Below are 22,246 nucleotides of genomic sequence, written 5' to 3'. Positions count from 1 at the left end.
TCGGGTTCTAACCAAACCGCCCACCGCAAAGCTTCAAGGGGAAGCTGCCTGGCCACAAACATCCCAAGTAATTGTCTACGTGGTTTTGTTTCCCATCAAAAAAATGAAGCTGAGAGAAAAAGGCAACTATATTTTGAAGTAAATTAATGTGATTCCTGTCACCAATATTCATGCTCCTCAGAGACTGAAGGCCATGGGCCGGCGGCTCTCACAGCCCCACCCAGCACCCCGCCCCACCCCGGCCACTGGCTGCCGGTTTCCAGCAAAGCTTCACCTTTCAGTTTTCGAGGGAACGGCAGGAACTTTGTCGTTTCCCACGGTGGGGGAGCCTGCCGCCCTGATGTGGTCAGTGCCTCCGGCAGCGGGGCTCTGAGTTCTCAGAAGTGAGATGCAGCGATTACACTGGAATCAGGGTGCGGGCAGCCCGCGGGGTGCTGCGGGGGCAGGAAGGGGGCGGGGGGCGCGGTGGTGGCTCAGAACTCCTCGTGCACGCTGCGGGCATAGTCCACCAGCTTGCTGCCTGTGAAGAACTCACTGTACTTGAGCACCTCCTCGGGCTCCAGGTAGTGATTCTGGTTCTCATCAGCGATAGCGATCATCTGCTTGGCCTCATTGAGGGCGCTGAATTCGTTCATGGGGTCCATGTAGTCCTGCAAGGGCAGCGGCTCAGCCCCGACGCACCCCAAACCCCTCCAGGCCAGGGGCATCTCTTCATGTTCAGGCCACACCCAGCCAAGTCCCCCCTGAGGACACCCTGCACTCATGGGGCACCTGCGCCTTGGCTACAGTAGGCAGAGCCTGGTCTGTAATACCCATTGGCTGGTAGGACGGAAGCTGCAGAGCAAGGAGGTGGGCCTGTTCTGGAAGGCGGGCACCAGGTTGGAAGTGGCTCAGGGCCAGGTAGCCTCCACCTGTGTGGGAACCTCCCTGCCCATATCAGGGTGTCCAGCCACAGAAAGGCAGGGGAAAGGGAAGCCCCGGAGCAGGGCACATGCACAACAACCGCCAGGACAGGAGTGCTGATGGGCAGGAGTTCCCAAACCAGACATCCTGCCAGCTATGAGCAGGGGTGAGGGGATTCTGGAATAAAATGCAATGACTCATCCAGCCACGGGAGGAAACAAGCCCATGCAGCACCTACACACGACACCAGCAAAGACACTGATGGGCAGGCAGTGGGTCCAGCCTGTGCACAGCCCTCCTGCTCCAGAGTCTGGCCAGACTCCCCACGGGGGACAGCACACCCGGGCCCAAGAAGGGAAGCCCATGACATCGGCTGCACAGCCCAGCTCAGAGGCTCCAGTTCCCCTGACCAGTGCCCAGCCACAGCCAGACCAACTCTGCCTCCCAGCACAGGATGGCCCTGCACACACCTCCAGCTCCGCCATGGTCACAATCCCATCGTGGTTGGCGTCAATCAGCTCCTCGAACTCTCTCTTCCTATCCCGCACCCAGCTGTCGTCAACATCTTGGCCCTGCTGGTTCTCCACGGTGCCCACGGGCAGAGAGATGAACTCAGACAGCGAGAGCTTCTTGTCACCATCCTGGTCTGTGGGACAGGAGGGCAGATGTCAGACTCCAGTGGGCACAGGACACCAAGGCCACTCGGGAGAAACTCAACGAATGGGGCTTTGCCACCAGGTTTTCAGTCTGTGTGGTCTCCCGCGTGACCGAGAACAGCGAGCACACAGTCCCCCAGGCCACCCAGTCTAGGACCGGCCCAGGCTGACCTCCGCGGCCAGGCCTCACCCAGGTCCCGGATGATCTCCTTGACCATGAACTGCAGCATGCCGCGGCTGTGCTCAGGGTGCAGGAACGACAGGAACTCGCTCTCCGTCAGCAGCAGGTCCGGGGGCGGATTGTCCGCCTGATACCAGCGGTCTTTGAGGTTCTCCAGGACTTCCTGTGCTGAGAGAGGTGTGTCCGTGAGGACCCAGGCACACAGGACCACTGCGGACATCTGGAAAGTTCTGAGATACACAGCCCAAGAGAAGGGGGCAGCTCAGGACACAGAGGTGCTAGGACAAGGACTTGGCCCTCAGACAGGAACTCAGCCCCCAGAGAACAGATGCCCAGGCCTCCAAGACGCAGACGCAAACTCTCAACTGAACAGGCCCCCCAACCCGGACATAGACCCCTTCAGACACAGACCCCCCCCACCCCAACGCAGCCCCACCCCTACTCGCTCCTGGGCAATAGAAAAACTGCAGTGGGCCGCCAGCTCTGCAGGAACAAAGGCACAGCTTGATTCCCTTCCGTTTCCTCCTGTTCACTGGGCAGTGCTCTGAAGGAAAACCCAGTCTCCAGAGATGAGTCATGTGTCCCACAAGCGAACTCACTCCCCCTGCCATGAGAAGGCCCAATGCAGGGAGCGGGGACCTTGGGGGCCAGTGGTTGGCAATGATCTGCGTGTCCAGCGGGGGAGGGGGAAAAGCAAGCACAGCACACCCAAAGCCTGCAAACGAGACCTGATTTGGAAAGAAGGTCTTTGCCGACATAATTGGTGAAGGTCTTAAGGTGAGACCACTGGGATTCAGGTGGGCCCTCAGCTCAGGTGTCCTCGTGCAGGAGGAGACAGAGACTGGAGAGCAGTGGCCAGGAGCAGGGACCTGGCAGCACCGGCTGGAGGCCTGGAAGGAGCCCGTCTGGGTGCACTGGGACAGCAGCCTTGGGGACCCACAGGGGCTCACCACTCAGCCCTCCCCCGACGCACTCTAGGGCCTCCGGGCACCCCGACTCTGCTCTTCACTTCTGATCCCCAGATCTGCACACCCCCGCCTAGACACACGAGCACAGGGGAGTCAGCTGAGGGCTGTGCAGACAGAGACTCCACAACTTCTAGATCCAGGAAGGACACATCCCGACCCACACACACCTCAGGAAAGGGTGCTGAGGACAACCAGGCAGAGATGACTGGCAGCTGCCTGAGAAGCCAGCGCCAAATCTCCAATGCTAGCAGGAGGACCAGGCCCCCAGTCACCTCTAAAGGACACCTTTCAGGGGACTGTCTGAACCACAGGAAAACAATGGAAACACAAAATGGAGACATATAAAAATAGGAAAAAATAAGGTTTAAAAAAAACAGCAGAGCCAAAAATCCTGGGTGGCATCACCTGCACAGGAAGCGGGCATCTATTCCGCCCAGGAACAGGCTGAAACGCTCTCAACTTGTACTCTGTTAAGTTAAACGGGTGTCATCCGTATGAGCAGGAAAAAGTAAAGCTATAAGATACAAACCCCTGCCCACAACAAGCAGCCCTCATGGGCACACCTGCAAAGCCGGGCACCCCCTTCACACCTGTCAGGCAGCCATATGGGGTCATATGACTGCTGAAAAAAGGAAAGCGAGGTCTCTAAACCCCACATCAGCAGACGGAAAGATGAAAGGGAAAAAAAAGAAATAGAAACAGTAATGAGCTTATCTCATGTATTACAAAGACAGACTGGCTCACAAAATAAAGCTAAACTTCATGTAGCCCATGAAAAAATAAAATGCTTTGGAGAGACCAAGCCTCAAGGGCAGTTCACAGGTGAGTTCTCCAAAAGATGTGAGGAGGAAGCCACAGCAATCTCCACAACCTCTTCCAAGAGAGAGCAGAGGGAACACTGCTTGACTCACTCTATGAGGTCCTAACAACAAACGTAGAAAGCACACAACAAGAAAAGAAATCTACAGACCAGATTTCACATGAATACAAACGCAAAACACTCAACAAAATATTAGCAGATCAAACCCAACAATGCACACAAAGATTACAATCCAAGTCAGATTTATTCCAGGTAGGCAAGGTTGGTTCAACATCTGAAACTCAATTGATATTCACATCAACAGGCTAATGAAGAAAAATCACATGATCCTATCAATGCTGCTGCTGCTGCTGCTAAGCCGCTTCAGTCGTGTCTGACTCTGTGCGACCCCATAGATGGCAGCCCACCAGGCTCCCCCGTCCCTGGGATTCTCCAGGCAAGAACACTGGAGTGGGTTGCCATTTCCTTCTCCAATGCATGAAAGTGAAAAGTGAAAAGTGAAGTCGCTCAGTCGTATCCGACTCCTAGCAACCCCATGGACTGCAGCCCACCAGGCTCCTCTGCCCATGGGATTTTCCAGGCAAGAGTACTGGAGTGGGGTGCTACTGCCTTCTCCAATCCTATCAATAGATGCCAGCAAATTTGGAAAACTCAGCAGTGCCCACAGGACTAGAAAAGGTCAATCCCAACAAAGGGCAATGCCAAAGAATGTTCAAACTACCGCACAATTACACTCATTTCACACGCTAGCAAGGTAATGCTCACAATCCTTCAGGCTAGGCTTCAACAGTATGTGAACCAAGAACTTCCAGGTGTACAAGCTAAATTTTAAAAAGGCAGAAGAACCAGAAATCAAATTGCCAACAGCCACTGGATCATAGAAAAAGCAAAAGAATTCCAGAGAAATATCTACTTCTGCTTCATTGACTACACCAAAGCCTTTGACTATGTGGATCACAATAGACTGGAAAATTCTTATAAAGATGGGAATACCAGACCACCTTACCTGACTGCTGAGAAACCTGTACACATATCAAGAAGCAACAGTTAGAACCAGACATGGACCAACAGACTGGTTCAAAATTGGGAAAGGAGTATGTCAAGGCTGTATATTGTCACCCTGCTTATTTAACTTCTATGCAAGATACATCATGAGAAATGCCAGGCTGGATGAATCACAAGCTGGAATCAAGATTGCCAAAAGAAATATCAACAACCTCCGATATGCAGATGATACCACTCTAAGGGCAGAAAGTAAAAAGGAACTGAAGAGCCCCTTGATGAGAGTGAAAGAGGAGAGTGAAAAAGATGGCTTAAAACTCAACATTCAAAAAACTAAGATCCTGGCATCCAGTCCCATCACTTCATGGAAAATAGCTGGGGAAACAGTGGAAACAGTGGCAGATTTTGTTTTTCCTGGACTCCAAAATCACTGTGGACAGTGACTGTAGCCACAAAATTAAAAGACACTTGCTCCTTGGAAGAAAAACTATGACAAACCTAGACAGCATATTAAAAAGCAGAAACATTACTTTCCCAACAAAGGTCCATGTAGTCAAAGCTATGGTTTTTCCAATAGTTGTGTATGGATGTGAGAGTTGGACCAAAAAGAAGGCTGAGCGCCGAAGAATTGATGCTTTTGAATTATGGTGTTGGAGAAGACTCTTGAGAGTCCCTTGGACAGCAAGCAGATCAAACCAGTCAATCCTAAAGGAAATCAACCCTGAAAATTCATTGGAAGGACTGATGCCAAAGCACCAATACTTTGGCCACTTGATGCAAAGAGCTGACACATTGGGAAAGACTCTGATGCTGGGAAAAACTGAGGGCAAGAGAAGGAGGGTGACAGAGGATGAGTTGGTTGGACGGCATCATGGACTCTATGGACATGAGTTTAAGTACGCTCCAGGAGACAGTGAAGCACAGGGAAGCCTGGTGTGCACCAATCTATGGGTCGCAAAGAGTCAGACACGACTTAGCAACTGAACAACAATGACAATGCAAAAAGCATATGACAAAATCCATTCATGAACACTCTCAGTAGACTAGGAACAGAGGGGACTCATCACCTTCATAAAGAACATCCACAAAAACTCTACAGCTAAGATCATACTAATAATTAATGGTGAGAAACTCAAAGCTTTCCCACTAACATCAGATTTAAGGCAAGGATGGTCCTTCTCACCACTGCTTTTCAACACTGAACTGGAAGTCCTGATGCATTAGGACAAGAAAAGGAATAAAAGGGACAATGAATGGCAAAGAGGAAATACACTACCTTTGTGCAACAATGTCACATCTGCCTATGAAGAAAACCTCAAAAAATAGACAAGAAACTCCTGGAACCACTGAGCAAGTACAGCAAGGCTGCAGGATGGAAGGCAGACAGAGAAGCCAGTCACTTTCCTACACATCAGCAAGAACAAGTGGAACTGGGAATTAGAAACTAAAGAGGAACTTCCCTGGTCCAGTGGCTACAACTCTGTGCTCCCAATGCAGGGGGCCTGGGATTGATCTCTGGAGGGGGAACCAGATCCCAGATGCTACAACAAAAGATCTTGCAAGTCACAGCAAAGATCAAAGATCCCCATGTGCTGCAACCAAGACCCGGCACAGCCAAGTAAGTATTTTAAAATAATAACAATAAACCTTAAAAAAAAAAAAAAAAAAGAGCAAGTGCAAACAGAAAGAAGGCATGGATCACACACTCAGTGGCAAAGAAGGGAGTCCAGTCCTAGAAACACCAACCCTGACGAAGAACAGTGGTGCCCACAGTGCGAATACAAATACAGAACACAGCAACAGTGGCCCTCATGAAGCAGAGGCCGGCAGGGCCACAGACACCTGCAGGAGGCCATGATACACTCAACCCCGACGGCCAGGTGGGTACAAGACAAACAGGGAACATCTCAGCAACACGCCAGAGAAAGTCCATCAAGAGAAGACAACACACTGGATGACAACGGCGGGGATGACGTGCCGAGGAAAGACCGAATAGGAGACCACAGGTGGCGCGCCACGCTCTGATAATGCCCATCGAGCTGAACCCGACACCTGGCTGCGAACAAACCCCCAGGGAGGGATGGGAGGGCAGCGCTGAACACAGCAACCGCTAAACGTCCTAAGAATGCTTCAGTGCTGCTTCAGAACTCAGCTAACAGGCATCAAATTGTGTTATCAGTGAGACAGGTTTTTAGAGGAACTTCTCTGAAAAGCTAAGGGGAGAGTTACATCTGTCACCACACTCAGTACCACAGTCGCCAGGCACCATGGGCAAGCACCCCCACAACCTCACCGACTCTCGGGGTCAGACCTCGTCCAGGGTTGAGGACTAGTCCTGGCCAAGACCTGCTTCCCAGTGCTCTGGTACCTCTGCCACCTCCTCCCCAGAGCTCAAGCCACTAGAGGCTGCCGTCTGTCCCTGCGCCTCCCCTGCACCATGCCTGAGGGTCCTGGAGGCTCTGCCTAAAGGCCCTGCAGGAACACGGGCTGTGGCCACGTCTCACCCACGCCCCACCCGGCACCTGCACTGTCTCGGCGCTACGCCAGCTGTGGGAGCCGAGCACTCACTCTCCTCATCGATGTTCAGGTCCCACTTATTCTTTATCTTTTCAGCAACTTCTCTTTCATTGTGGCCTTTGGTCGCCAAAAACTTCACCTTGTACTCATCCCAAGATACGTGGCCTGAAAGAGCAGACCAACCTGTTAGGAGCTTTAACAAGGAACCTTTTTTAAAAAGAGAATTTTAGTTATTTTAAGCCATTGGTCAAAAATCCTTGTGTCACGGGCAGCTATAGAGGCAGAAGCAGCAAAGCACCAGCTTCAAGTTTCATCCCTGAGCCCAGCTGTGGGATCCTCATCTGCACAGCCAGTGGCCACCCCCCACCTCATCCTGGAGCCCCACCCCTGCCCATGAGCTGTCCTCTGCCAGCAGCCTCAGGCCCCTCAGGGTCAGGCCATGGGCTGCCCATACCGTCACCATCGGGGTCCACAGCTCGGAAGTGCGCCCTGCTCTCAGCAACAGCCTCCTGGAAGTGCTCAGCCGTCTTCTGCATGATCCACTTCTGCATCTCCTTGGCACTGATCCTCCTGTCGGTGTTCAAATCCACCCTGCGGGCCCACAGGCTGTGTCAGACGAGGCCTCCAGGACCCCGACAGACAGAAGGACGGCCAGAGGGGCTCCACAGATAGAATGAAACCACCACCAACAGTAACACACCCCACCCGACGGGCACACAGGAAAAGCTGAGTAGATTTGGGGGAATTAGGGAGCATGCTGGGCAGTGTGCCTGGCCCTACACCATCAGTCTTGGGACCACCTTGCTACAGGATGGGGAGACTTATCAACCCAGTTCTTCGGACCACACACTTGGGACGCAAGCCCGATGAGCCCCAGTAACAGGACTGGATTTCAGACACCAGAAGAAAGTCAAGTTGACACACAGATACAGCCAGGAAGACAAAGAAACAGCTGTAGATGCAGGTGTGTCAAGAGGTGTGCAGATGTGAGTGTGTACATGGCTAATGCACACCCATGGACGTGGGTCAGAACACACACGTGTGAGTTGGTGCACACAAATGTACACACAGGTTAGCATGCACAGATATGTTATCAAGTCCATGGAGAGGACTACAAGCAATGACACCCCAGCAGCAATGCCCACACCCATTTAGAGATGGTTCCTCATCTCTAAATCCCACTCTCCAAAGAAATAAACTAGCGCTCCTTGGAGAACTGCGGCAGGAACATTACATGAGGAAGTGAAGCTCTAGTGGCTGGCAGTGTGAGGAAGGGAGGAAGTGCTCAAAACAAGGAGCTGGGGGTTGATGACGTCCTGGTGGCCAAGGCTGGAACGGATGAGCAGCCAAGGCTGGAACAGGGAAGTAGCCAGACAAACAGCACGGAGCTGGGTCCCCTCCAGAGTGCAGACACACACCCACAAGTCCGTCCTCCTCATGGAATTCCAGACCACATGGTGGGTCTTCCCTGAGCTTAGCTCCCACCCCCAGCAGGGTAGGCTTCCTCTCCCTGAGTGGCTGCCAAAGAGACCGCAGACTGCAACTCTCCTTGGCAGACACCACCTGAGCCAGGTGACCAGGCATACAGCCCCCAAGATGTCGTTCAAACGTCAGGTGCCCTGATGTGATGTGACAAGAGAGCCACCTCATTTCTGCGATCTTCTTTCCAAAAACCCACAACCCCTGTCCAACCAGGAGAAAACACAGCAGACAAACCCCAAATCAGGGACATGCAACAAACACTTGAGGAGTCCTCCTCATAGCTGTCAAGGCCACGAAAAGGTAGGATCCTGGATGGGATCCAGGGCAGAAGGAGGACCCTGGAGCAGCATGCGACCTGAAGCCTGGAGTATCGGGAACAGTAACGGAGTGCTATCGTGTTTTAGTTTCCACAAATGTGCCTCAGTTTGCAACTTTTCTGTAAATCTAAAACTGCTCCCAAAATAAAAACCTTGCTTAAGAAGTGCTGTGGCAACATTACTTCTGCTTGCTCAAAACTAGGTCCTGAGACTTCTTGTTTGCTCTGGTCTGGGCGGGGACAGGCGAGGAGACAGCAGTTGACATGTGCCAAAAACACGGGGCCCCACATGGGAGACATGGGTGTGTGGGGAGTCTGAGCAAGAAGGTAAATGCAGGCTAGACACCCCCCGCCCCACAACAACCCCGCCAGACACAGGATGTATAACAAAAATGTACAGTGTGGACGGACGGGGCTAGAGCACATCTGGTCAGCCCCAGGACACTCAGTCCCTTAGAGGCCAGTTTCTGCATTTCCCCACAACCTGGGGGGTTCCCCATGACCTGAACCCCACTCCCACCCCTGGGTGGGCACAGTGCACAGCTCAGGGCTGCACATCCATGGTTCAAATGCTGCCAACTTCCCAAGAGCACGTGTTAGGGCTGTACCTCCACAACACAGCACCAAGTGGGGACTTGGTGCAAAACTAGGGGGGTCCAACAGAGGGGCTGAGGCCAGCCACTCCCATGCTCCCCGCAGCTCCCGCTGACACCTACTTGGAGAAGATGACCATCAGCTTCCTCCGGCTCTTTCGAGGCTCTGCGTCCTCCTCAAAGTCATCCATGTCCTTGCCCAGGAAGACCTCCTGGTGGAAATCTTTGTTGAGGTGCCCATCCATCTCCAGCTTCACCCCATTCAGGTGGTCCGGGGGCAGGATCTCATTTTCCTCCCTATTGCCTGCTCTCTCTCGAGCAGACGAGTGGTTGGCAGGCCGGGCGGACGCATTCATCAGAAGGACAACACCCAGGAGCCAGAGGCAGCAAGGAGCCAGGCCACAGAGGGGAGCTTGCCTGGAGGCCATGGCCGCCGGGGTCTGTGCTGCGGGACAGGCTGCAAGCGTGGCCAGGAGCTGCGGAGAGAGAGGGGGTAGGTAAGGAAGCGGGGAGGTGGTGACCACAGCCACCCACCACCTCAGGCACTGCAGGAGGCTCTGCGGCTCGTCCAGCACAGCTGCCCGCGGAGAAGAGCCTGAGGCGGCCGGGCCCCGACTAGCCCTTCAAGGTTTACAGGAGGATCCAGAGCCCGTACCAGCAAATGCTTGGCTAAAGAGGTGCTTACTTGGTAACACGAAATACAAGTCCTCAGTTTCCAGGGCCCGTGCTGGACGTCCTGTTTTCCCTTTTCTTCAGTTCCTACTCCCTTCTCGAGGTACACCCTGCATCACTAGCCCTGTCCCCCCTCAGGCCCACAGCCCAGTGCCTAGCACAGTCAGTCTCAACTTGCTGGCAAAGAAGCTGACCCCAGAGTCACAACTCACACTCCAGATGCCAGCTCAGCACTCAAGCCCCGGGACCAGAACTAAGGCACCAGAGCTCCTCAGCCTCAGGCTCCTGCCCCAAGGCTCTGTGACACCTGGGGCCAGCAGAATCCAAACCACCAGGCAGGGAGCCACCCCTCCCACTCGCCATCTCCGTGTACACACACGTTCATATACACATGCGCACACATATACATACATACCTACACACATACACCCACATGTGCTCACACGCACACATAATACACACACGTCCTTGCTCCAGGGTCCCTCCCACCGCAGGACTCCGTGCCCTTCGACGTGTTCCTCTTGGAGCCTGTCCACCAGGCAAACACCTTCTGGCCCTTCCAGGTGCCTCAGAGGCCCCCTCCAGCAGGCTTGCAAGGGAGCAGCAGAGGGAAGCTCCCCAAGCCAGAGTGCCGCTGGCAGCCAAGTTGAGGCACAAAGGGTTCCTGAACCACAGTGCCCATCACCAGATCAAGGAGACCCCTGTGCTGGCCTCAGCATGACGGAGGCCAGGGCCACGGGCTCTCCCTGGCCGGCAGACACTTGTTTCTCTGATGCCTCTTTTCTGTCCTATGTGCTCCTGGCTAACAGCTCCCCTGGCAGGGGGACACCTCTGCACGTCACCCTGACGAGGGCAGAATAAAGAGACAAAGCAGGTAATTAAATAGTTAATCCCACTAAGGTATCATAAGTAAACGAAAAAGTATGGGAGACCCCTGTAAGTTAATGATTACTCAAGAGAACAGGTCTGCCTAACCACAAAACCAAGCAGTCTTGCTCAGCAACAAAACCGTGCAACAGAAGCACAAGACAAGCCCCAAAGCAATAAAACAATGGTGGAATAAGACCCACATCCTGCCTGGCAAGGTCAAGAAGTTAATGATTCCTAGGACAAGCTCCTCTGTGCTCACTATAAACAAAAATATAAGAGAAAGGTCACATTATACTGAAACTTGAGATGATTTACCATACTTAAGTTACCCCCTTTTTACTCAGTCCCACTGCACCAGGACAGCTCCAGTTTGACCATGCAGGTTCAGGGCAGCGTGACCACAGGGGACAGGGCAGCTTAACCACGCAGGGATAGGACAGTTTGACCAGCTAGGAACAAGAAGGTCCCTGCCCAACATGGAGGAGGAGCTGATGATGAAGGAGTGGCGTCTACTCAAGAATGAGGAAAAAGATGGTCTTCTCTCCCTCCCCACTGTCCTTTGGCTATAAAAATGTAGTAGCTTAATTCTCGGGGCAGAGTCCCCTTGCCTACCTGCTTGTATCTCTCATAAACATCTTACACTATAAACTCTTTCCTCACCTGTCACCCTGGGGATCACTGAATTCTTTCTGCCCCAGAAAGAACCTCCACTTACTAAAGACGTGTCTGTTGGTTTCATGTTCTCTGGGCCCAGGTGCTACCTGGACCCCTGGACAAGATCCTGCTCTCCTGGCTCAGCTGGCTCATTCCTTGGAGGGGAAACTGTCTCACGGACGGGCAGCCTTACGTCCCTCTTTCCATGTTTGAGAGGACCTGAACCCTCCTCACCAGAACCCACCAGCTGTGCACTCTGTGCTGCCACTGTGCCCTCAACCGTGTCTTCTGGAATTGCAGTTTGTCCCCCTCTGAGAGCACTGTCCACGCAGCAGGCCTTTCCACTCCTCCACCATCTGTACGTTTCCGGAATTCCTGAGCAAACCAAGACAACTTCCTGCTGACCTAAACACCGCCCTCGTGACTCAGGGCCATAAACACACAGGTGTCCTGTCCAAACAGACTGGACTTCACTTCTGGAAAGAACGTCAATCCCAGACTCTGCTTTATCTTGATGGTCGTACACGGGGTGTTATTTACTTGATATTTTGCATTTACAAAGCGTAAATGACCAGGTAGGTATCAGGAGATTCCGTAGACGTCCTCCTCTTGGTTCACAACACCTTGTTTTGCACCTTGTTGAGCACAGGAGTCAGTCGCTCACTTCTCTCCCGCCCCAGGTGAAGGGATTTCAGAGCAGGGGCTGCCCTACAGACTGGGGGACCCACCCTGGGCTCCTGAACACCCCTGGGGCCCACTCTGTTTAACAGCTAAGACCATTGTCGTTAAAACGCAAACGATTTTTTTTAATAGATCCGTCCCAGGCTTCAGGAGTCGCACACGGTGTTGGCAACGACTGGCCCAGGCCGAGCCGGGTGTCCCAGGCTTCAGGCGGATAGGATGCTCCCTACCCCCAGCACGGCGGGGCCGCGACCCCTGACCCCGCTCCACCGACCCCCGACCCAGGCATCCGAGGGGCCCGGTCGGCGGTAGCTACGGGCCGTCCGAGGCCCAGTCGGCCTGCGCGTCCCCTTCCCGCCGCCCCGGGGCCGGGCGGGGGCTGTCATGCCCTGCGGCCCTCACTCACCGGCCTCCCTCCCCTCACCCAGGATCCGCGAGCGCGGCCTGAGCGCCCGCTACGCCTCCAACGGGCCTCCGCTTAGGCCGCAGCCATCTTTCTTCCGGGAAGAGGCGGGTCGGGTGGGGGGCGGTGCGAGCGGCGCGACCTCCCCACGCCGACGCCCGCGCAGCCATCTTTTCCCTGGGCGGAAGCGGCCTCACAGCTTTCCGGGGCGGCCAATGAAAACAGCGCGGGGATCCACGTAGCCCGGCGGCGCGGCGCGGCCCCACGCGCGGCCTCGGTCCGCGACGCTCCCCGAGCAATGAAGCTGCTGCGGCGCGCGTGGCGGCACCGGACGGCGCTGGGCCTGGGCGGCCTGGCAATGGGCGGTGTCGCGCTGCTCTACCTGGCGCGCTGCGCCGCGCCTCCCGACTCCGCGCTCTCCGGCCCCGCCGCACCGGCGCCCGTCGGCCCGGCGCGCGCCGCCGCCTTCCTGGCCGTACTGGTGGCCAGCGCGCCGCGGGCGGCCGAGCGGCGCAGCGTGGTCCGCAGCACGTGGCTGGCAGCGCGGCGCGGCGGCCCCGGGGACGTGTGGGCGCGCTTCGCCGTGGGCACCAGCGGGCTGGGCGACGAGGAACGGCGTGCCCTGGAGCGGGAGCAGGCTCAGCACGGCGACCTACTGCTGCTGCCTGGGCTGCGTGATGCGTACGAGAACCTCACGGCCAAGGTGCTGGCCATGCTGGCCTGGCTAGACGAGCACGTGGCCTTCGAGTTCGTGCTCAAGGCGGACGATGACTCGTTCGCGCGCCTGGACGCGGTACTGGCCGAACTGCGCGCTCGCGACCCTGCCCGCCGCCGCCGCCTCTACTGGGGCTTCTTCTCGGGCCGTGGCCGTGTCCGGCCCGGGGGCCGCTGGCGTGAGGCCGCCTGGCAGCTGTGCGACTACTACCTACCCTACGCGCTTGGCGGCGGCTACGTTCTGTCTGCCGACCTGGTGCGCTACCTGCGCCTCAGCCGCGAGTACCTGCGTGCCTGGCACAGCGAAGACGTGTCGTTGGGCGCCTGGCTAGCGCCAGTGGACGTGCAGCGAGAGCACGACCCGCGCTTTGACACCGAGTACAAGTCCCGTGGCTGCAACAACCAGTACCTGGTGACGCACAAGCAGAGCCTGGAGGACATGCTGGAGAAACACCGGACGCTGACGCACGAGGGCCGCCTGTGCAAGCGCGAGGTGCAGCTGCGCCTGTCCTACGTCTATGACTGGTCGGCACCGCCCTCACAGTGCTGTCAGAGGAAAGAGGGCATCCCCTGACGGCCGAGTCGGCCCGCGCACCCACAGGATGCCAGGGTCTCAACCGCGCTAGGCGGTGTTGCAAGGCCTTCCGTCGGCCTTCCACTGGCAAAGCTGGCAGCTTCTGCATGGTCCTTAGCATGAGGCTGGCCCTCGAGAGGACCCGGTTTACCTGGTGACAACGGGATTCCGAGCAGGTGCCTCGCCGAGGTGGATGACTCCTAAGCCCAGGAACCAGTCCATGCCCACCCGAGAGCATCTTGTTCTAGGTCTGGAACCAGCATCGTGTCCAAGCAGAAATGTCCTGTTTCTCGATTCAAGTATTTGATCAGACGAGGGCATCCTCAGCAGGCAGCCCCAAGGGGCCTATTCACTTACCTTCCTCTCCCAGGCTGGGGCCAAGGAGCCAGAGGGTGGACCTGGCAGAACTTGCAGGACCTGACTCCGAAGAAAAATTCCCAAACCCGTTGGGGCAGTGGACAGTGTTATGTCCTGAAGCCACTGTACTGACCGTCCACCTGCACCAAGGGCCAAGACCGCATAAACTGGGCCCTGGCACTTGGAGACCCAAGGTGTGATGCAACCCAACAGTTTTTACCGAAGTTACTTCACCTTGTGCAGTTAGGTCATCGCTTGCATCTCCTGCTGGTATCGTCTGTCACGTATCATCTAGTATTTAAGTCAGTTGCGTGTGAATCAGCTTGCATGGTATTTTGGTCTGTGTCAAGTGAATTCGTGGTACGTGTAATGCAGAGCTTGCCTGTGATTTATTTATAAATTTTGTAACTTTTGAATAGTTTTAAGTTGGGAGTGTATGGGTGTCTGTATGTTTTAAGTTATTTAAGAGAAGACTTTTCTATCAGAACTTGGAATTTATGGATTAATCTATTTTTCCAGCTTGAGTTGTAGACCCATTGCTGCTCGAGTGTTGAAACATGGAAGAATTCGAAGTATCTATCTCTCTTCCGTTTTCATGGAAGGCGACCCTACTGCCTCTCTCTAAAAACACTTCTCTTTCAGTCTTCCTCATGACTGCACAGGGCAGGTGTTTCTGGAAGTACTGACAAGGTTTTCCAAAGTCAGTCTTGACACAGCCCTGCTGGGGTACATCCCCTTGGGGGCAGCAGGTGTTCACAGCACCTTTGCACATACCCGAAGGTGGTTTTGCAGTTGCCCAGTTGTATCTGACTTTGCGACCCCGTGGACTGCTGCACGCCAGGCTTCCATGTCCATCACCAACTCCCAAAGCTTGCTCAAACCCATGTCCATCATCAAGTCGGTGATGCCATCCAACCATCTCATCCTCTGTCATCCCCTTCTCCCGCCTTCGATCTTTCCCAGCATCAGGGTCTTTTCCAATGAGTCAGCACTGTTCCTCCTTAAATATGGAGAGAGCTCTATAGTCATGGCCAAAGTCAAATAAAGTGGCGATGGAGGCCCCTCCCCAGCTGGCTGGATTCTGCATTTTCTGTCTGTTAACCAGACCCTGCTGCCCCCTGCCTGCAACTTACTCTGGGGCACTGGGAACTGGACGGAGGGCACACGCCTCTGACCCGCCCCTTGGCTGCGATTCTCAGGCTGTGGATTTTAAGAACGGGTGTCTTGGCCCAGGCAGCTCACACAGTGTGGGTGGCTGTCTCATGGCTCTGAAGGCTGGGATTCTGCAATCGGGTGCCAGCATGGTCAGGTTCTGGTGATGCTTTCTTGCTGCTCTGCCGATGGCCACTTTGCCACCTCACTATGGCGGAGGAGCCAGGATGAGCTCTCTACTGTCACCCTATTGCGGGGCCCTGCCTCACCCTGAGCCAGGGGGTTGGGGCCTGCATCTGGTCTGGGGCACAGTCAGCCTTTAGCAGCAGGTTTGGTTATTCTCGTCTAAAGGTAGAAGAGTATCCAGAACTCAGGGTCTCAGGCCAGAAGGAAGGGTGGTCTGGCGGTTGGTGACCTGAATGCACTTCTCCTGCCTTCACAGGGGCCCCACTCGCCGACCCGGCTCTGGTTACAAGGTGTGGGCTTTCCTCCAGAACTGACCATGTGGCTAGACAAGGATTCAGGAGAGGATCCAGGTTTTGGGGACACCAGGGGGAGCAAGATGAGGCCCTGCCCCCTGCTAGGTGGGCGCTGGGGGATGCTGACCACAGCAGGACGCCGTTCCTACTCACTGTCTCGGATGATGGTCCTGGGATGTCTTGTCTCAACCTCAGCATCATCAGAGGAGTTGGGGGACACACATGTCTGTTTCTCAGGACAGGAGAACTCATGGAAGCCACATGGCCAGCTCAGAGCCGCTGGACTCAGATCCCTGCCCGGCACCAATGTCTAAGTGCATGCATGCTCAGTTGTATCCAACTCTCTGCGACACCATGGACCAGCCCACCAGGCTCCTTTGTCCATTGGATTCTCCAGGCAAGAATACTGGAGTGAGTAGCCATTTCTTCCTCCAGAGGATCTTCCCAACCCAGGGATCAAACATGTGTCTCCCGAATTTCCTGCATTGCAGGCAGTCTTTGCCACTTGAACAAGACTGCTTGGTAAAAAATCTACAACTCCAGGCACCTGTCTTGGAGGCAGGGCACTTGTGAGCTTTAGTGTGTAGTTGAACCCGGTGAAAGTGCCAGTATGTAGCCAGTTGTTGACCTTCAAAAGTACAACTTTTGTATTCATCCTGGAACATTAAATTTCAGAACACAGCGTGGGCTGATGGTGATCCTCCACACTGTGGCTGATGAGATGTCAGCACATTGGAGCTGAAGGCCAGGACCCCTTCCTGGAGCCCATGGACAGGCTACATGTGAACATCACAGAGCCCAGCCTGTCACAGACCTGGAGGAGTCTCCAGGCCTCTGCCTCTCTGCTCCTGTCCGCTGTCTGATCTGCAGATTCTCCCGGCCAGAGGAGCCAAGCCCTCATCCTCTGTAGCCCCTGGCTCTGTCCCCTGCCTGTGGACTGACCACAATGCCCTTCCCAGACAGCCCTCCTGGTCTGCACCTCCCGCCTGCTGAGGCACTTGCCATGATGTCCATGCTGTCTAGGCGTGTGTGCCCTGTGGACCTGGGGCCAGGCCAGGTTCAGAAGGCAGCAGACCTTCAGGGAGTGGGAAGTCAGACCACCGAACTGGTTTCTACAGGGGAATTTAGGATACAGGACACCTCAAGTGGTGCACAGCACACAGAGCCAAAACTCAAAGCCTAATTTAAAAATATACACAATATCATTAATTAATGAAATAGAGAAACATGGGCCCTGAGAGCCTGGAGGAGGCCATGTGCCCCAGGACAGTCCAGGTACAGGGGGTAGTCCTGGGGCACTGAACTGCTGGGTCACCACACAGCTATGACTGGAGGCCCCCATCCACCTCACCCCTCTAGACGCCCCCAAAGCCTGAATTCACCTGATGTGACTGAGCAAGACTAGGGATGTAGTGGGCCAGGGGTTCACCCAGGACACAGCTGCCAGGAGAGACCCTAGGACAGAAAGGGGGTGAGGCTCCCCTCAAGTGAGGCTGGAGGTGTGCCCACCCTCCGCACTGGCCTTCCCAGCTTCCAGGCCCTGCAGTACAGGCCCATGTGCAGCTTGGAGCTGGAGGAGCTGGCCGCCCAGCTGCCCTCTTGTCCCTGTGAGCTTGGCCGGCCCCTGACTCATCCCGGTGTTGCTGGATATACCCAGTAGCCAGTCAGCTCTGGCCTTGGGAACGTCCCTCAGTCTCGTGTGCACATGATGAAAATGGATTCAAAGATCCCTGGTGTTTCAAGAGCTGCAACCCTGGAAGTCTGTGTCCCCTTGCTGGAAGCCTGGGAGGGAGATGTGGGCAGGGGGCAATGCAGCCAACCCCAAGATGCTGACATTGTCGTGTGGGGTGGGGGTCCTCCCCCAACTTCACCACCTCCAACCAGCCACTGAGCTGCGGGGCTGCTGGGGACCTGTCCAGAATGTAGGACCAGCCCAGCCAGCACTTGGAGTAGAAGCCAGCACTGGGACTTCCCTGGTGGTCCAGTGTTTAAGACTGCACTTCCACTGCAGGGGGCACGGGTTCCATCACCAGTAGGGAAACTAAGATGCTGCATGCTGTGCTGTGCACCCAGCAAGTGGAAAAAAAATTTTGTAATAGGAGAAGACAACAGGGCACCTGAGGACCCACGGCCGCTGCCCTGCAGCCTGAGCTGGCACATCATGGGCTGTGCCTGGCCCTGCTGCCTGTCCCTCGGCAACCCCACACTCAGGCCTCTTTCCTGGGCTCCTGGCTGCAGCCTCCTCCGCCTTCCACACCAGGCTCACTCCTGCCCCAAGCCCCCACCAGCCCTGGTTCACTTGAATGTCACTTCCTTATCCTCGGTTGGGGGTGGGGGGTGCTGTCGAGATCACTCACAACTGCTCCCACTGGTCTCAAGCCTTCCCTGGCCATCCTGGGAGTGAGCTGTCCCAGGAAGTGAGCCATCCTGGGAACCAGGAGCTCTTCACCTGCTGCATGCTGGGCCCTACTGTTCAAAAGACACCAGCAGAGAGGCAGAGCTGGTGCTGCTGGGCATGCTGGGTCTTTGGGAGGGGCCTGGGTGGCTACCCTGGCCCCCACAGTGGTCTTCCTAGGATGTGTCCCGCCCCCTCAGACCTTCTCCACCTGTCAGCTTCAGTGTGTGGTGGGCGGCAGGGGGTTGGGGTGGAGGGGACGATCCCACGCTTGGCTGCGCTGCATCCACAGAAGATGGGTTCAAGTCCCAGCCCAAGGACCTGGGAGTGGCCTGAGTGGGAAGTAGGGTCTTTGCAAGTGTAACCAAGGTGAGTACGGCAGGGAACCTACTGCAGAATAACTGTGTCCTCATAGGAAGAGGAAGCAGAGGCTCCGGGAGGAGAAGGCAGAGTCCAGGGAGGCTGCCAGGAGCTCCACCCTCAGTCGCAGAGTCTGCTGAGCCCTGGATTTCATCCGCACACTCCAGGGCAGACACCTGAGACCGCTCAGCTGCTGGCTGGGCCCAATCTCACCACCTCCCAGGGCTCAGCACAGACCCAGCCGTCTGGGGGCAGGCTTCCAACGTCCAGGCTCCAGGGTGGGAGCACGTGGCCTATGGCAACCGCTGGCGTCCCCATGGACTGTGCCTCTTCTGCCTGATCCCACATTCCCTGCATCCCTTGGTCCCCTGCCCACTATCTACAGGTCTCACAGGGGCGGCCAACCCTTGTCTCAGGCCCCCCGCCCCAAGCACACATTCACATCACGAGACCACCTACTCTTGCCCATCCAGGGCCCGGGGAGCCCACAGCAGCTGCTGCAGACAGGCCTAAAGCACAGCAGGTGCCCAGTCCCCCACGGGGCCTCCAACATCAGAGAACCCAGAGTCAAGATCACATCCAGTTGCTGCTTGATGCTTGCACTCTGGTCCAGGGGCGTGACGACGGGTGTGGGCTGGTTTCCCTCCCTAGAAACACACTCTGGGCTGAGCCGACATCTCTCTCCCACTCTGAGTCCAAGAAGCAGGTGAAAAGCCGCCATCCACCCAGCCTCCTAGGCCTGGGTCTCCCCTGGGGGTCACTCTCCCAACAGCCCTGGGAGCTGGAAGACCACTCACCTATCACCTGGCCTCTGCGGGCACCCACCAAGGCCAGCCTGGGCCCCCTAGGCTGCACCCTCTGTTCTGCTCCCACAGAAAGTGTGCATCAACCCCCCTCCACGCACTCCCAGCTCTCCCTGTCCCCTCCCCCCACTGGCCCCCAGCACCCTCCTCCATTTGTGGATGGCAGTATTGGCTCCCAGCCCTCCACTTCCCTCCCGCCCAGACCCTCCCACCCTTACAGAGCCTTACCCCCAGCAGAGGAGGCACTACTCACCACTGCCACACTGCAGCCAGGAGACCCCTCCTCAGCCCTGACGCCGGCCACCCGCCGCCCCCCCTCCCCGGGTCCCCGGGTTCCCTCCTCTGCCAGGGGTCCCTGGAACTTTCCCCACCCTTTCTGATGACCCTGAGCCTCCCCAGTCATGGAGCCCACCAGAAGGGTGACGGGAAGAGAGCGGGAGGCGAGGGGGAGACTGCCAGCCCAGGCCCCTGCTCGGGCCACAGTGACCAGTGAGACCCTGCTCATGGCCTCGTGCCCATCCCGTGAACTGTGGCTGCAGCACCAGCTCTGCCCAGGGCCCAGCTCTGGCGGGAATCAGCCAACAGCTGAATCTCCACTGATGCCCCTCCCAGCTGCTGGGGCCCCCGAACAGGACTCAGGGAATGAGTGAAATCAGGAAAGGTAAGCAGTTCCTGTGAGGCTGGGGCAGGGATCCCAAGTACCCTCCAACCTGGGCTAGGGCCAGACCCCGCTCTGAATGTCAGCCTTAGTCACCCAGGTCAGAAGACTGTGCATAGGTACACCCCCCAGTCCAAGCACTGGCAGGCATGGCCGGGTCCACCGAGCCCCACTGACTGACGAGATCTGCCCTCACTGCCCCCAGGAGAGCCAGCCTTGGCTGGGGCGGGGAAGGACCCTCCTTACCACACCGTGCCCTGGGCTCACAGCTGGTGCCTCATCGCCCCTGACCCCAGGTCCCGGCACTTCCCCTGCCCACAGCCCCTGGGGTTGGCAGTGTCCACCAGACAGGGCTCTGCTGGCCGCAGTGCTGGGCAATGCTCAAGGCTGGGGAGGAACCTGGAGCCATGGTGGCCATGGGAGCCTAGACAGGGGTTCACTCTGTCCCTTAAACACTGAACCTCTATGGCCCTGCCCACAGGACGGGCGCCAGGGCAGGTCTCGGTCCAGCGCCCACCTCCTGCTGACCCAGGGCCTGACCTGGCCTGGTGATCCAAGAAGAAAGAAACCTGAGCTCTGCCCCTCCCTCCAGTGGCGTCTGAGGGTCTCAGCAGCCCAATCCCTGAGGGGATCCTGCACCCCTGCCGCAACCGCTCATGTGGTGCCTCGCAGAGTCCCAGGCAGATCCCAGGCTGCCCCTCCGGCCCCAGAGGAGGGACCCGCAGCCTCCAGAGTGAAGGCCAGGCTGATCCCGCTGCAGGGCCTGGAGCAGGGCCGCTTCGCTTCGGGTAACGCCCTTTCCTGTTGAGTTCTGATCTCACACACCCAGGCCCCTGGAGGGGTGTGGGCACAGGTGGCCATCTAGGCTGGCCTGGCCACCACCCCAGGTGTGTGTGACATGCCAGCTGTTGCAACACCAGTGTTATCACACCAGAGGAGCCTGTGAGTCACTGCCTTAGAGCAGGTTGCATCCAAATCCTTCAGAACAAAGGTCTTTTGTCCCCGTGCCCCCACCCTCCCATCCCCCACACACTGTGGGCGCCATCAGACGCACCCTCAGATACCCCAGCCCCCCGACACCATTGGCGCTGTCTGACACACCCTCAGATGCACCGAGGGGCAGGCATGCTGATCAAGGTGGTGGGCATAGACATGGACACGGGTCATGGGGGAGGGTGTGCCTAGTAGCCAGCCAGGTGGGCTCCCCAGCCTATCTTGACCCAGCTCCAGGGGCTGAACTGGGGGAGACCCCAGGCTGCTGGAGGCCTCAGCTCCTGGATCAGCTCCTGGATCAGTCAGGTCGAGACTGAGCACCTCCAGGACCTAGGGCGGGGTTGGAGCGGCCTGAACGTGGAGCCCAGAAGGCATGTGGCCAAGCCCAGTCAGTGAACACAGCCCCCCAGCACCCACTGAGCGAGGGCCCCTGGGCGCAGCCAGGTCCCAGGTCAGAACACCGAGTGCCGGCTGGGGGCCTCAGATGAGATAAGGCTCCCTACGGCCCCTGAAGAGCTTCTGCCCCAGGTTGGGGGTCTGGAACCCCTCTCCCTTCACCGAGAGTCCCTGTTCATCCGGGGAGTCCAGCTTCAGGTTTCAGGGAACTGATCCCTCCCCACCCAGGATCAGTGATGGTGTGGTCACCAGCCCAAGTGTCAGAACAACAGCCTCCAGAGCTGGACAATGCCAGTAGTTCTCCCAGTGCCAAGAACCCTGACTGTACCAACCTGAGCCCAGGGACTGCCTGGCCAGGGGCTCAGGCCACCAGTGCCTGGATACCAATTCTGCATCCACCCTTGGGGGCCCAGTGATTCCAGCTCAGGCAAGAAAGCCTAAGCCCCAGGGCAGAGATGAGGGACACACAGAGACCCCCAGACACACCACACAGACACAACGGACTTTGGCGGGGCTCCACTTGGACCACAGAGTCAACGTCATGATCAGCACTGGAACATTTGGGGTCAACTTGGGAGGCCAAGATACACACAGGCCAGGAGGAGGGTCAGGGCCCCCCAGAGGACACATCCACCCAGGCCCCAAGA

The 22,246-nt window shown here is 56.6% G+C and overlaps 2 protein-coding genes across 5 annotated transcripts; one reads left to right on the top strand and one right to left on the bottom strand.

Moving 5' to 3' along the window:
• Positions 1–110: 110 nt before the first annotated feature.
• On the bottom strand, positions 111–12,860 carry SDF4 (stromal cell derived factor 4). Of its 4 annotated transcripts, none has more exons than XM_070768409.1 (7): positions 12,722–12,860; positions 9,562–9,914; positions 7,502–7,638; positions 7,099–7,212; positions 1,750–1,908; positions 1,374–1,549; positions 111–650 (listed from the first exon to the last, which is right to left on the bottom strand). In XM_070768409.1, the coding sequence occupies exons 2-7, from the start codon at positions 9,864–9,866 to the stop codon at positions 474–476; spliced, it is 1,068 nt and encodes a 355-aa protein (XP_070624510.1). In that variant the 5' UTR covers positions 9,867–9,914; positions 12,722–12,860; the 3' UTR covers positions 111–473. The 4 variants fall into 4 exon arrangements, with proteins under 4 accessions (XP_070624510.1, XP_070624512.1, XP_070624513.1 ...); XM_070768411.1 differs by having other exon boundaries at positions 12,740–12,810; XM_070768412.1 differs by lacking the exon at positions 12,722–12,860 and adding an exon at positions 11,879–12,024.
• Positions 12,861–12,912: 52 nt separating this feature from the next.
• Positions 12,913–15,432, top strand: B3GALT6 (beta-1,3-galactosyltransferase 6). Its single transcript, XM_019976622.2, has one exon. It carries the CDS (start codon positions 13,017–13,019, stop codon positions 14,004–14,006), a length of 990 nt encoding a protein of 329 aa, XP_019832181.2. The 5' UTR covers positions 12,913–13,016; the 3' UTR covers positions 14,007–15,432.
• The last annotated feature ends 6,814 nt before the right edge of the window (positions 15,433–22,246 follow it).

The sequence above is a fragment of the Bos indicus genome, chromosome 16 (assembly GCF_029378745.1).
Source record: "Bos indicus isolate NIAB-ARS_2022 breed Sahiwal x Tharparkar chromosome 16, NIAB-ARS_B.indTharparkar_mat_pri_1.0, whole genome shotgun sequence".
NCBI classification, from domain to species: Eukaryota; Metazoa; Chordata; class Mammalia; order Artiodactyla; family Bovidae; genus Bos; species Bos indicus.
The sequence above is the reverse complement of the archived record's forward strand: the minus strand, read 5'-3'. Positions and strand labels throughout refer to the sequence as shown.

What these genes read in the sequence shown, in the direction of transcription:
- SDF4 (XM_070768409.1), bottom strand. Translation starts at nt 9,866, where the DNA reads ATGGCCTCCAGGCAAGCTCCCCTCTGTGGCCTGGCTCCTTGCTGCCTC. An exon ending in CTGATGGTCATCTTCTCCAA is followed by an intron (nt 7,639 to 9,561) that starts GTAGGTGTCAGC and finishes GTGGGCCCGCAG; the next exon opens with GGTGGATTTGAACACCGACA. An exon ending in TGTGGACCCCGATGGTGACG is followed by an intron (nt 7,213 to 7,501) that starts GTATGGGCAGCC and finishes CTGCTCTTTCAG; the next exon opens with GCCACGTATCTTGGGATGAG.
- B3GALT6 (XM_019976622.2), top strand. Translation starts at nt 13,017, where the DNA reads ATGAAGCTGCTGCGGCGCGCGTGGCGGCACCGGACGGCGCTGGGCCTG.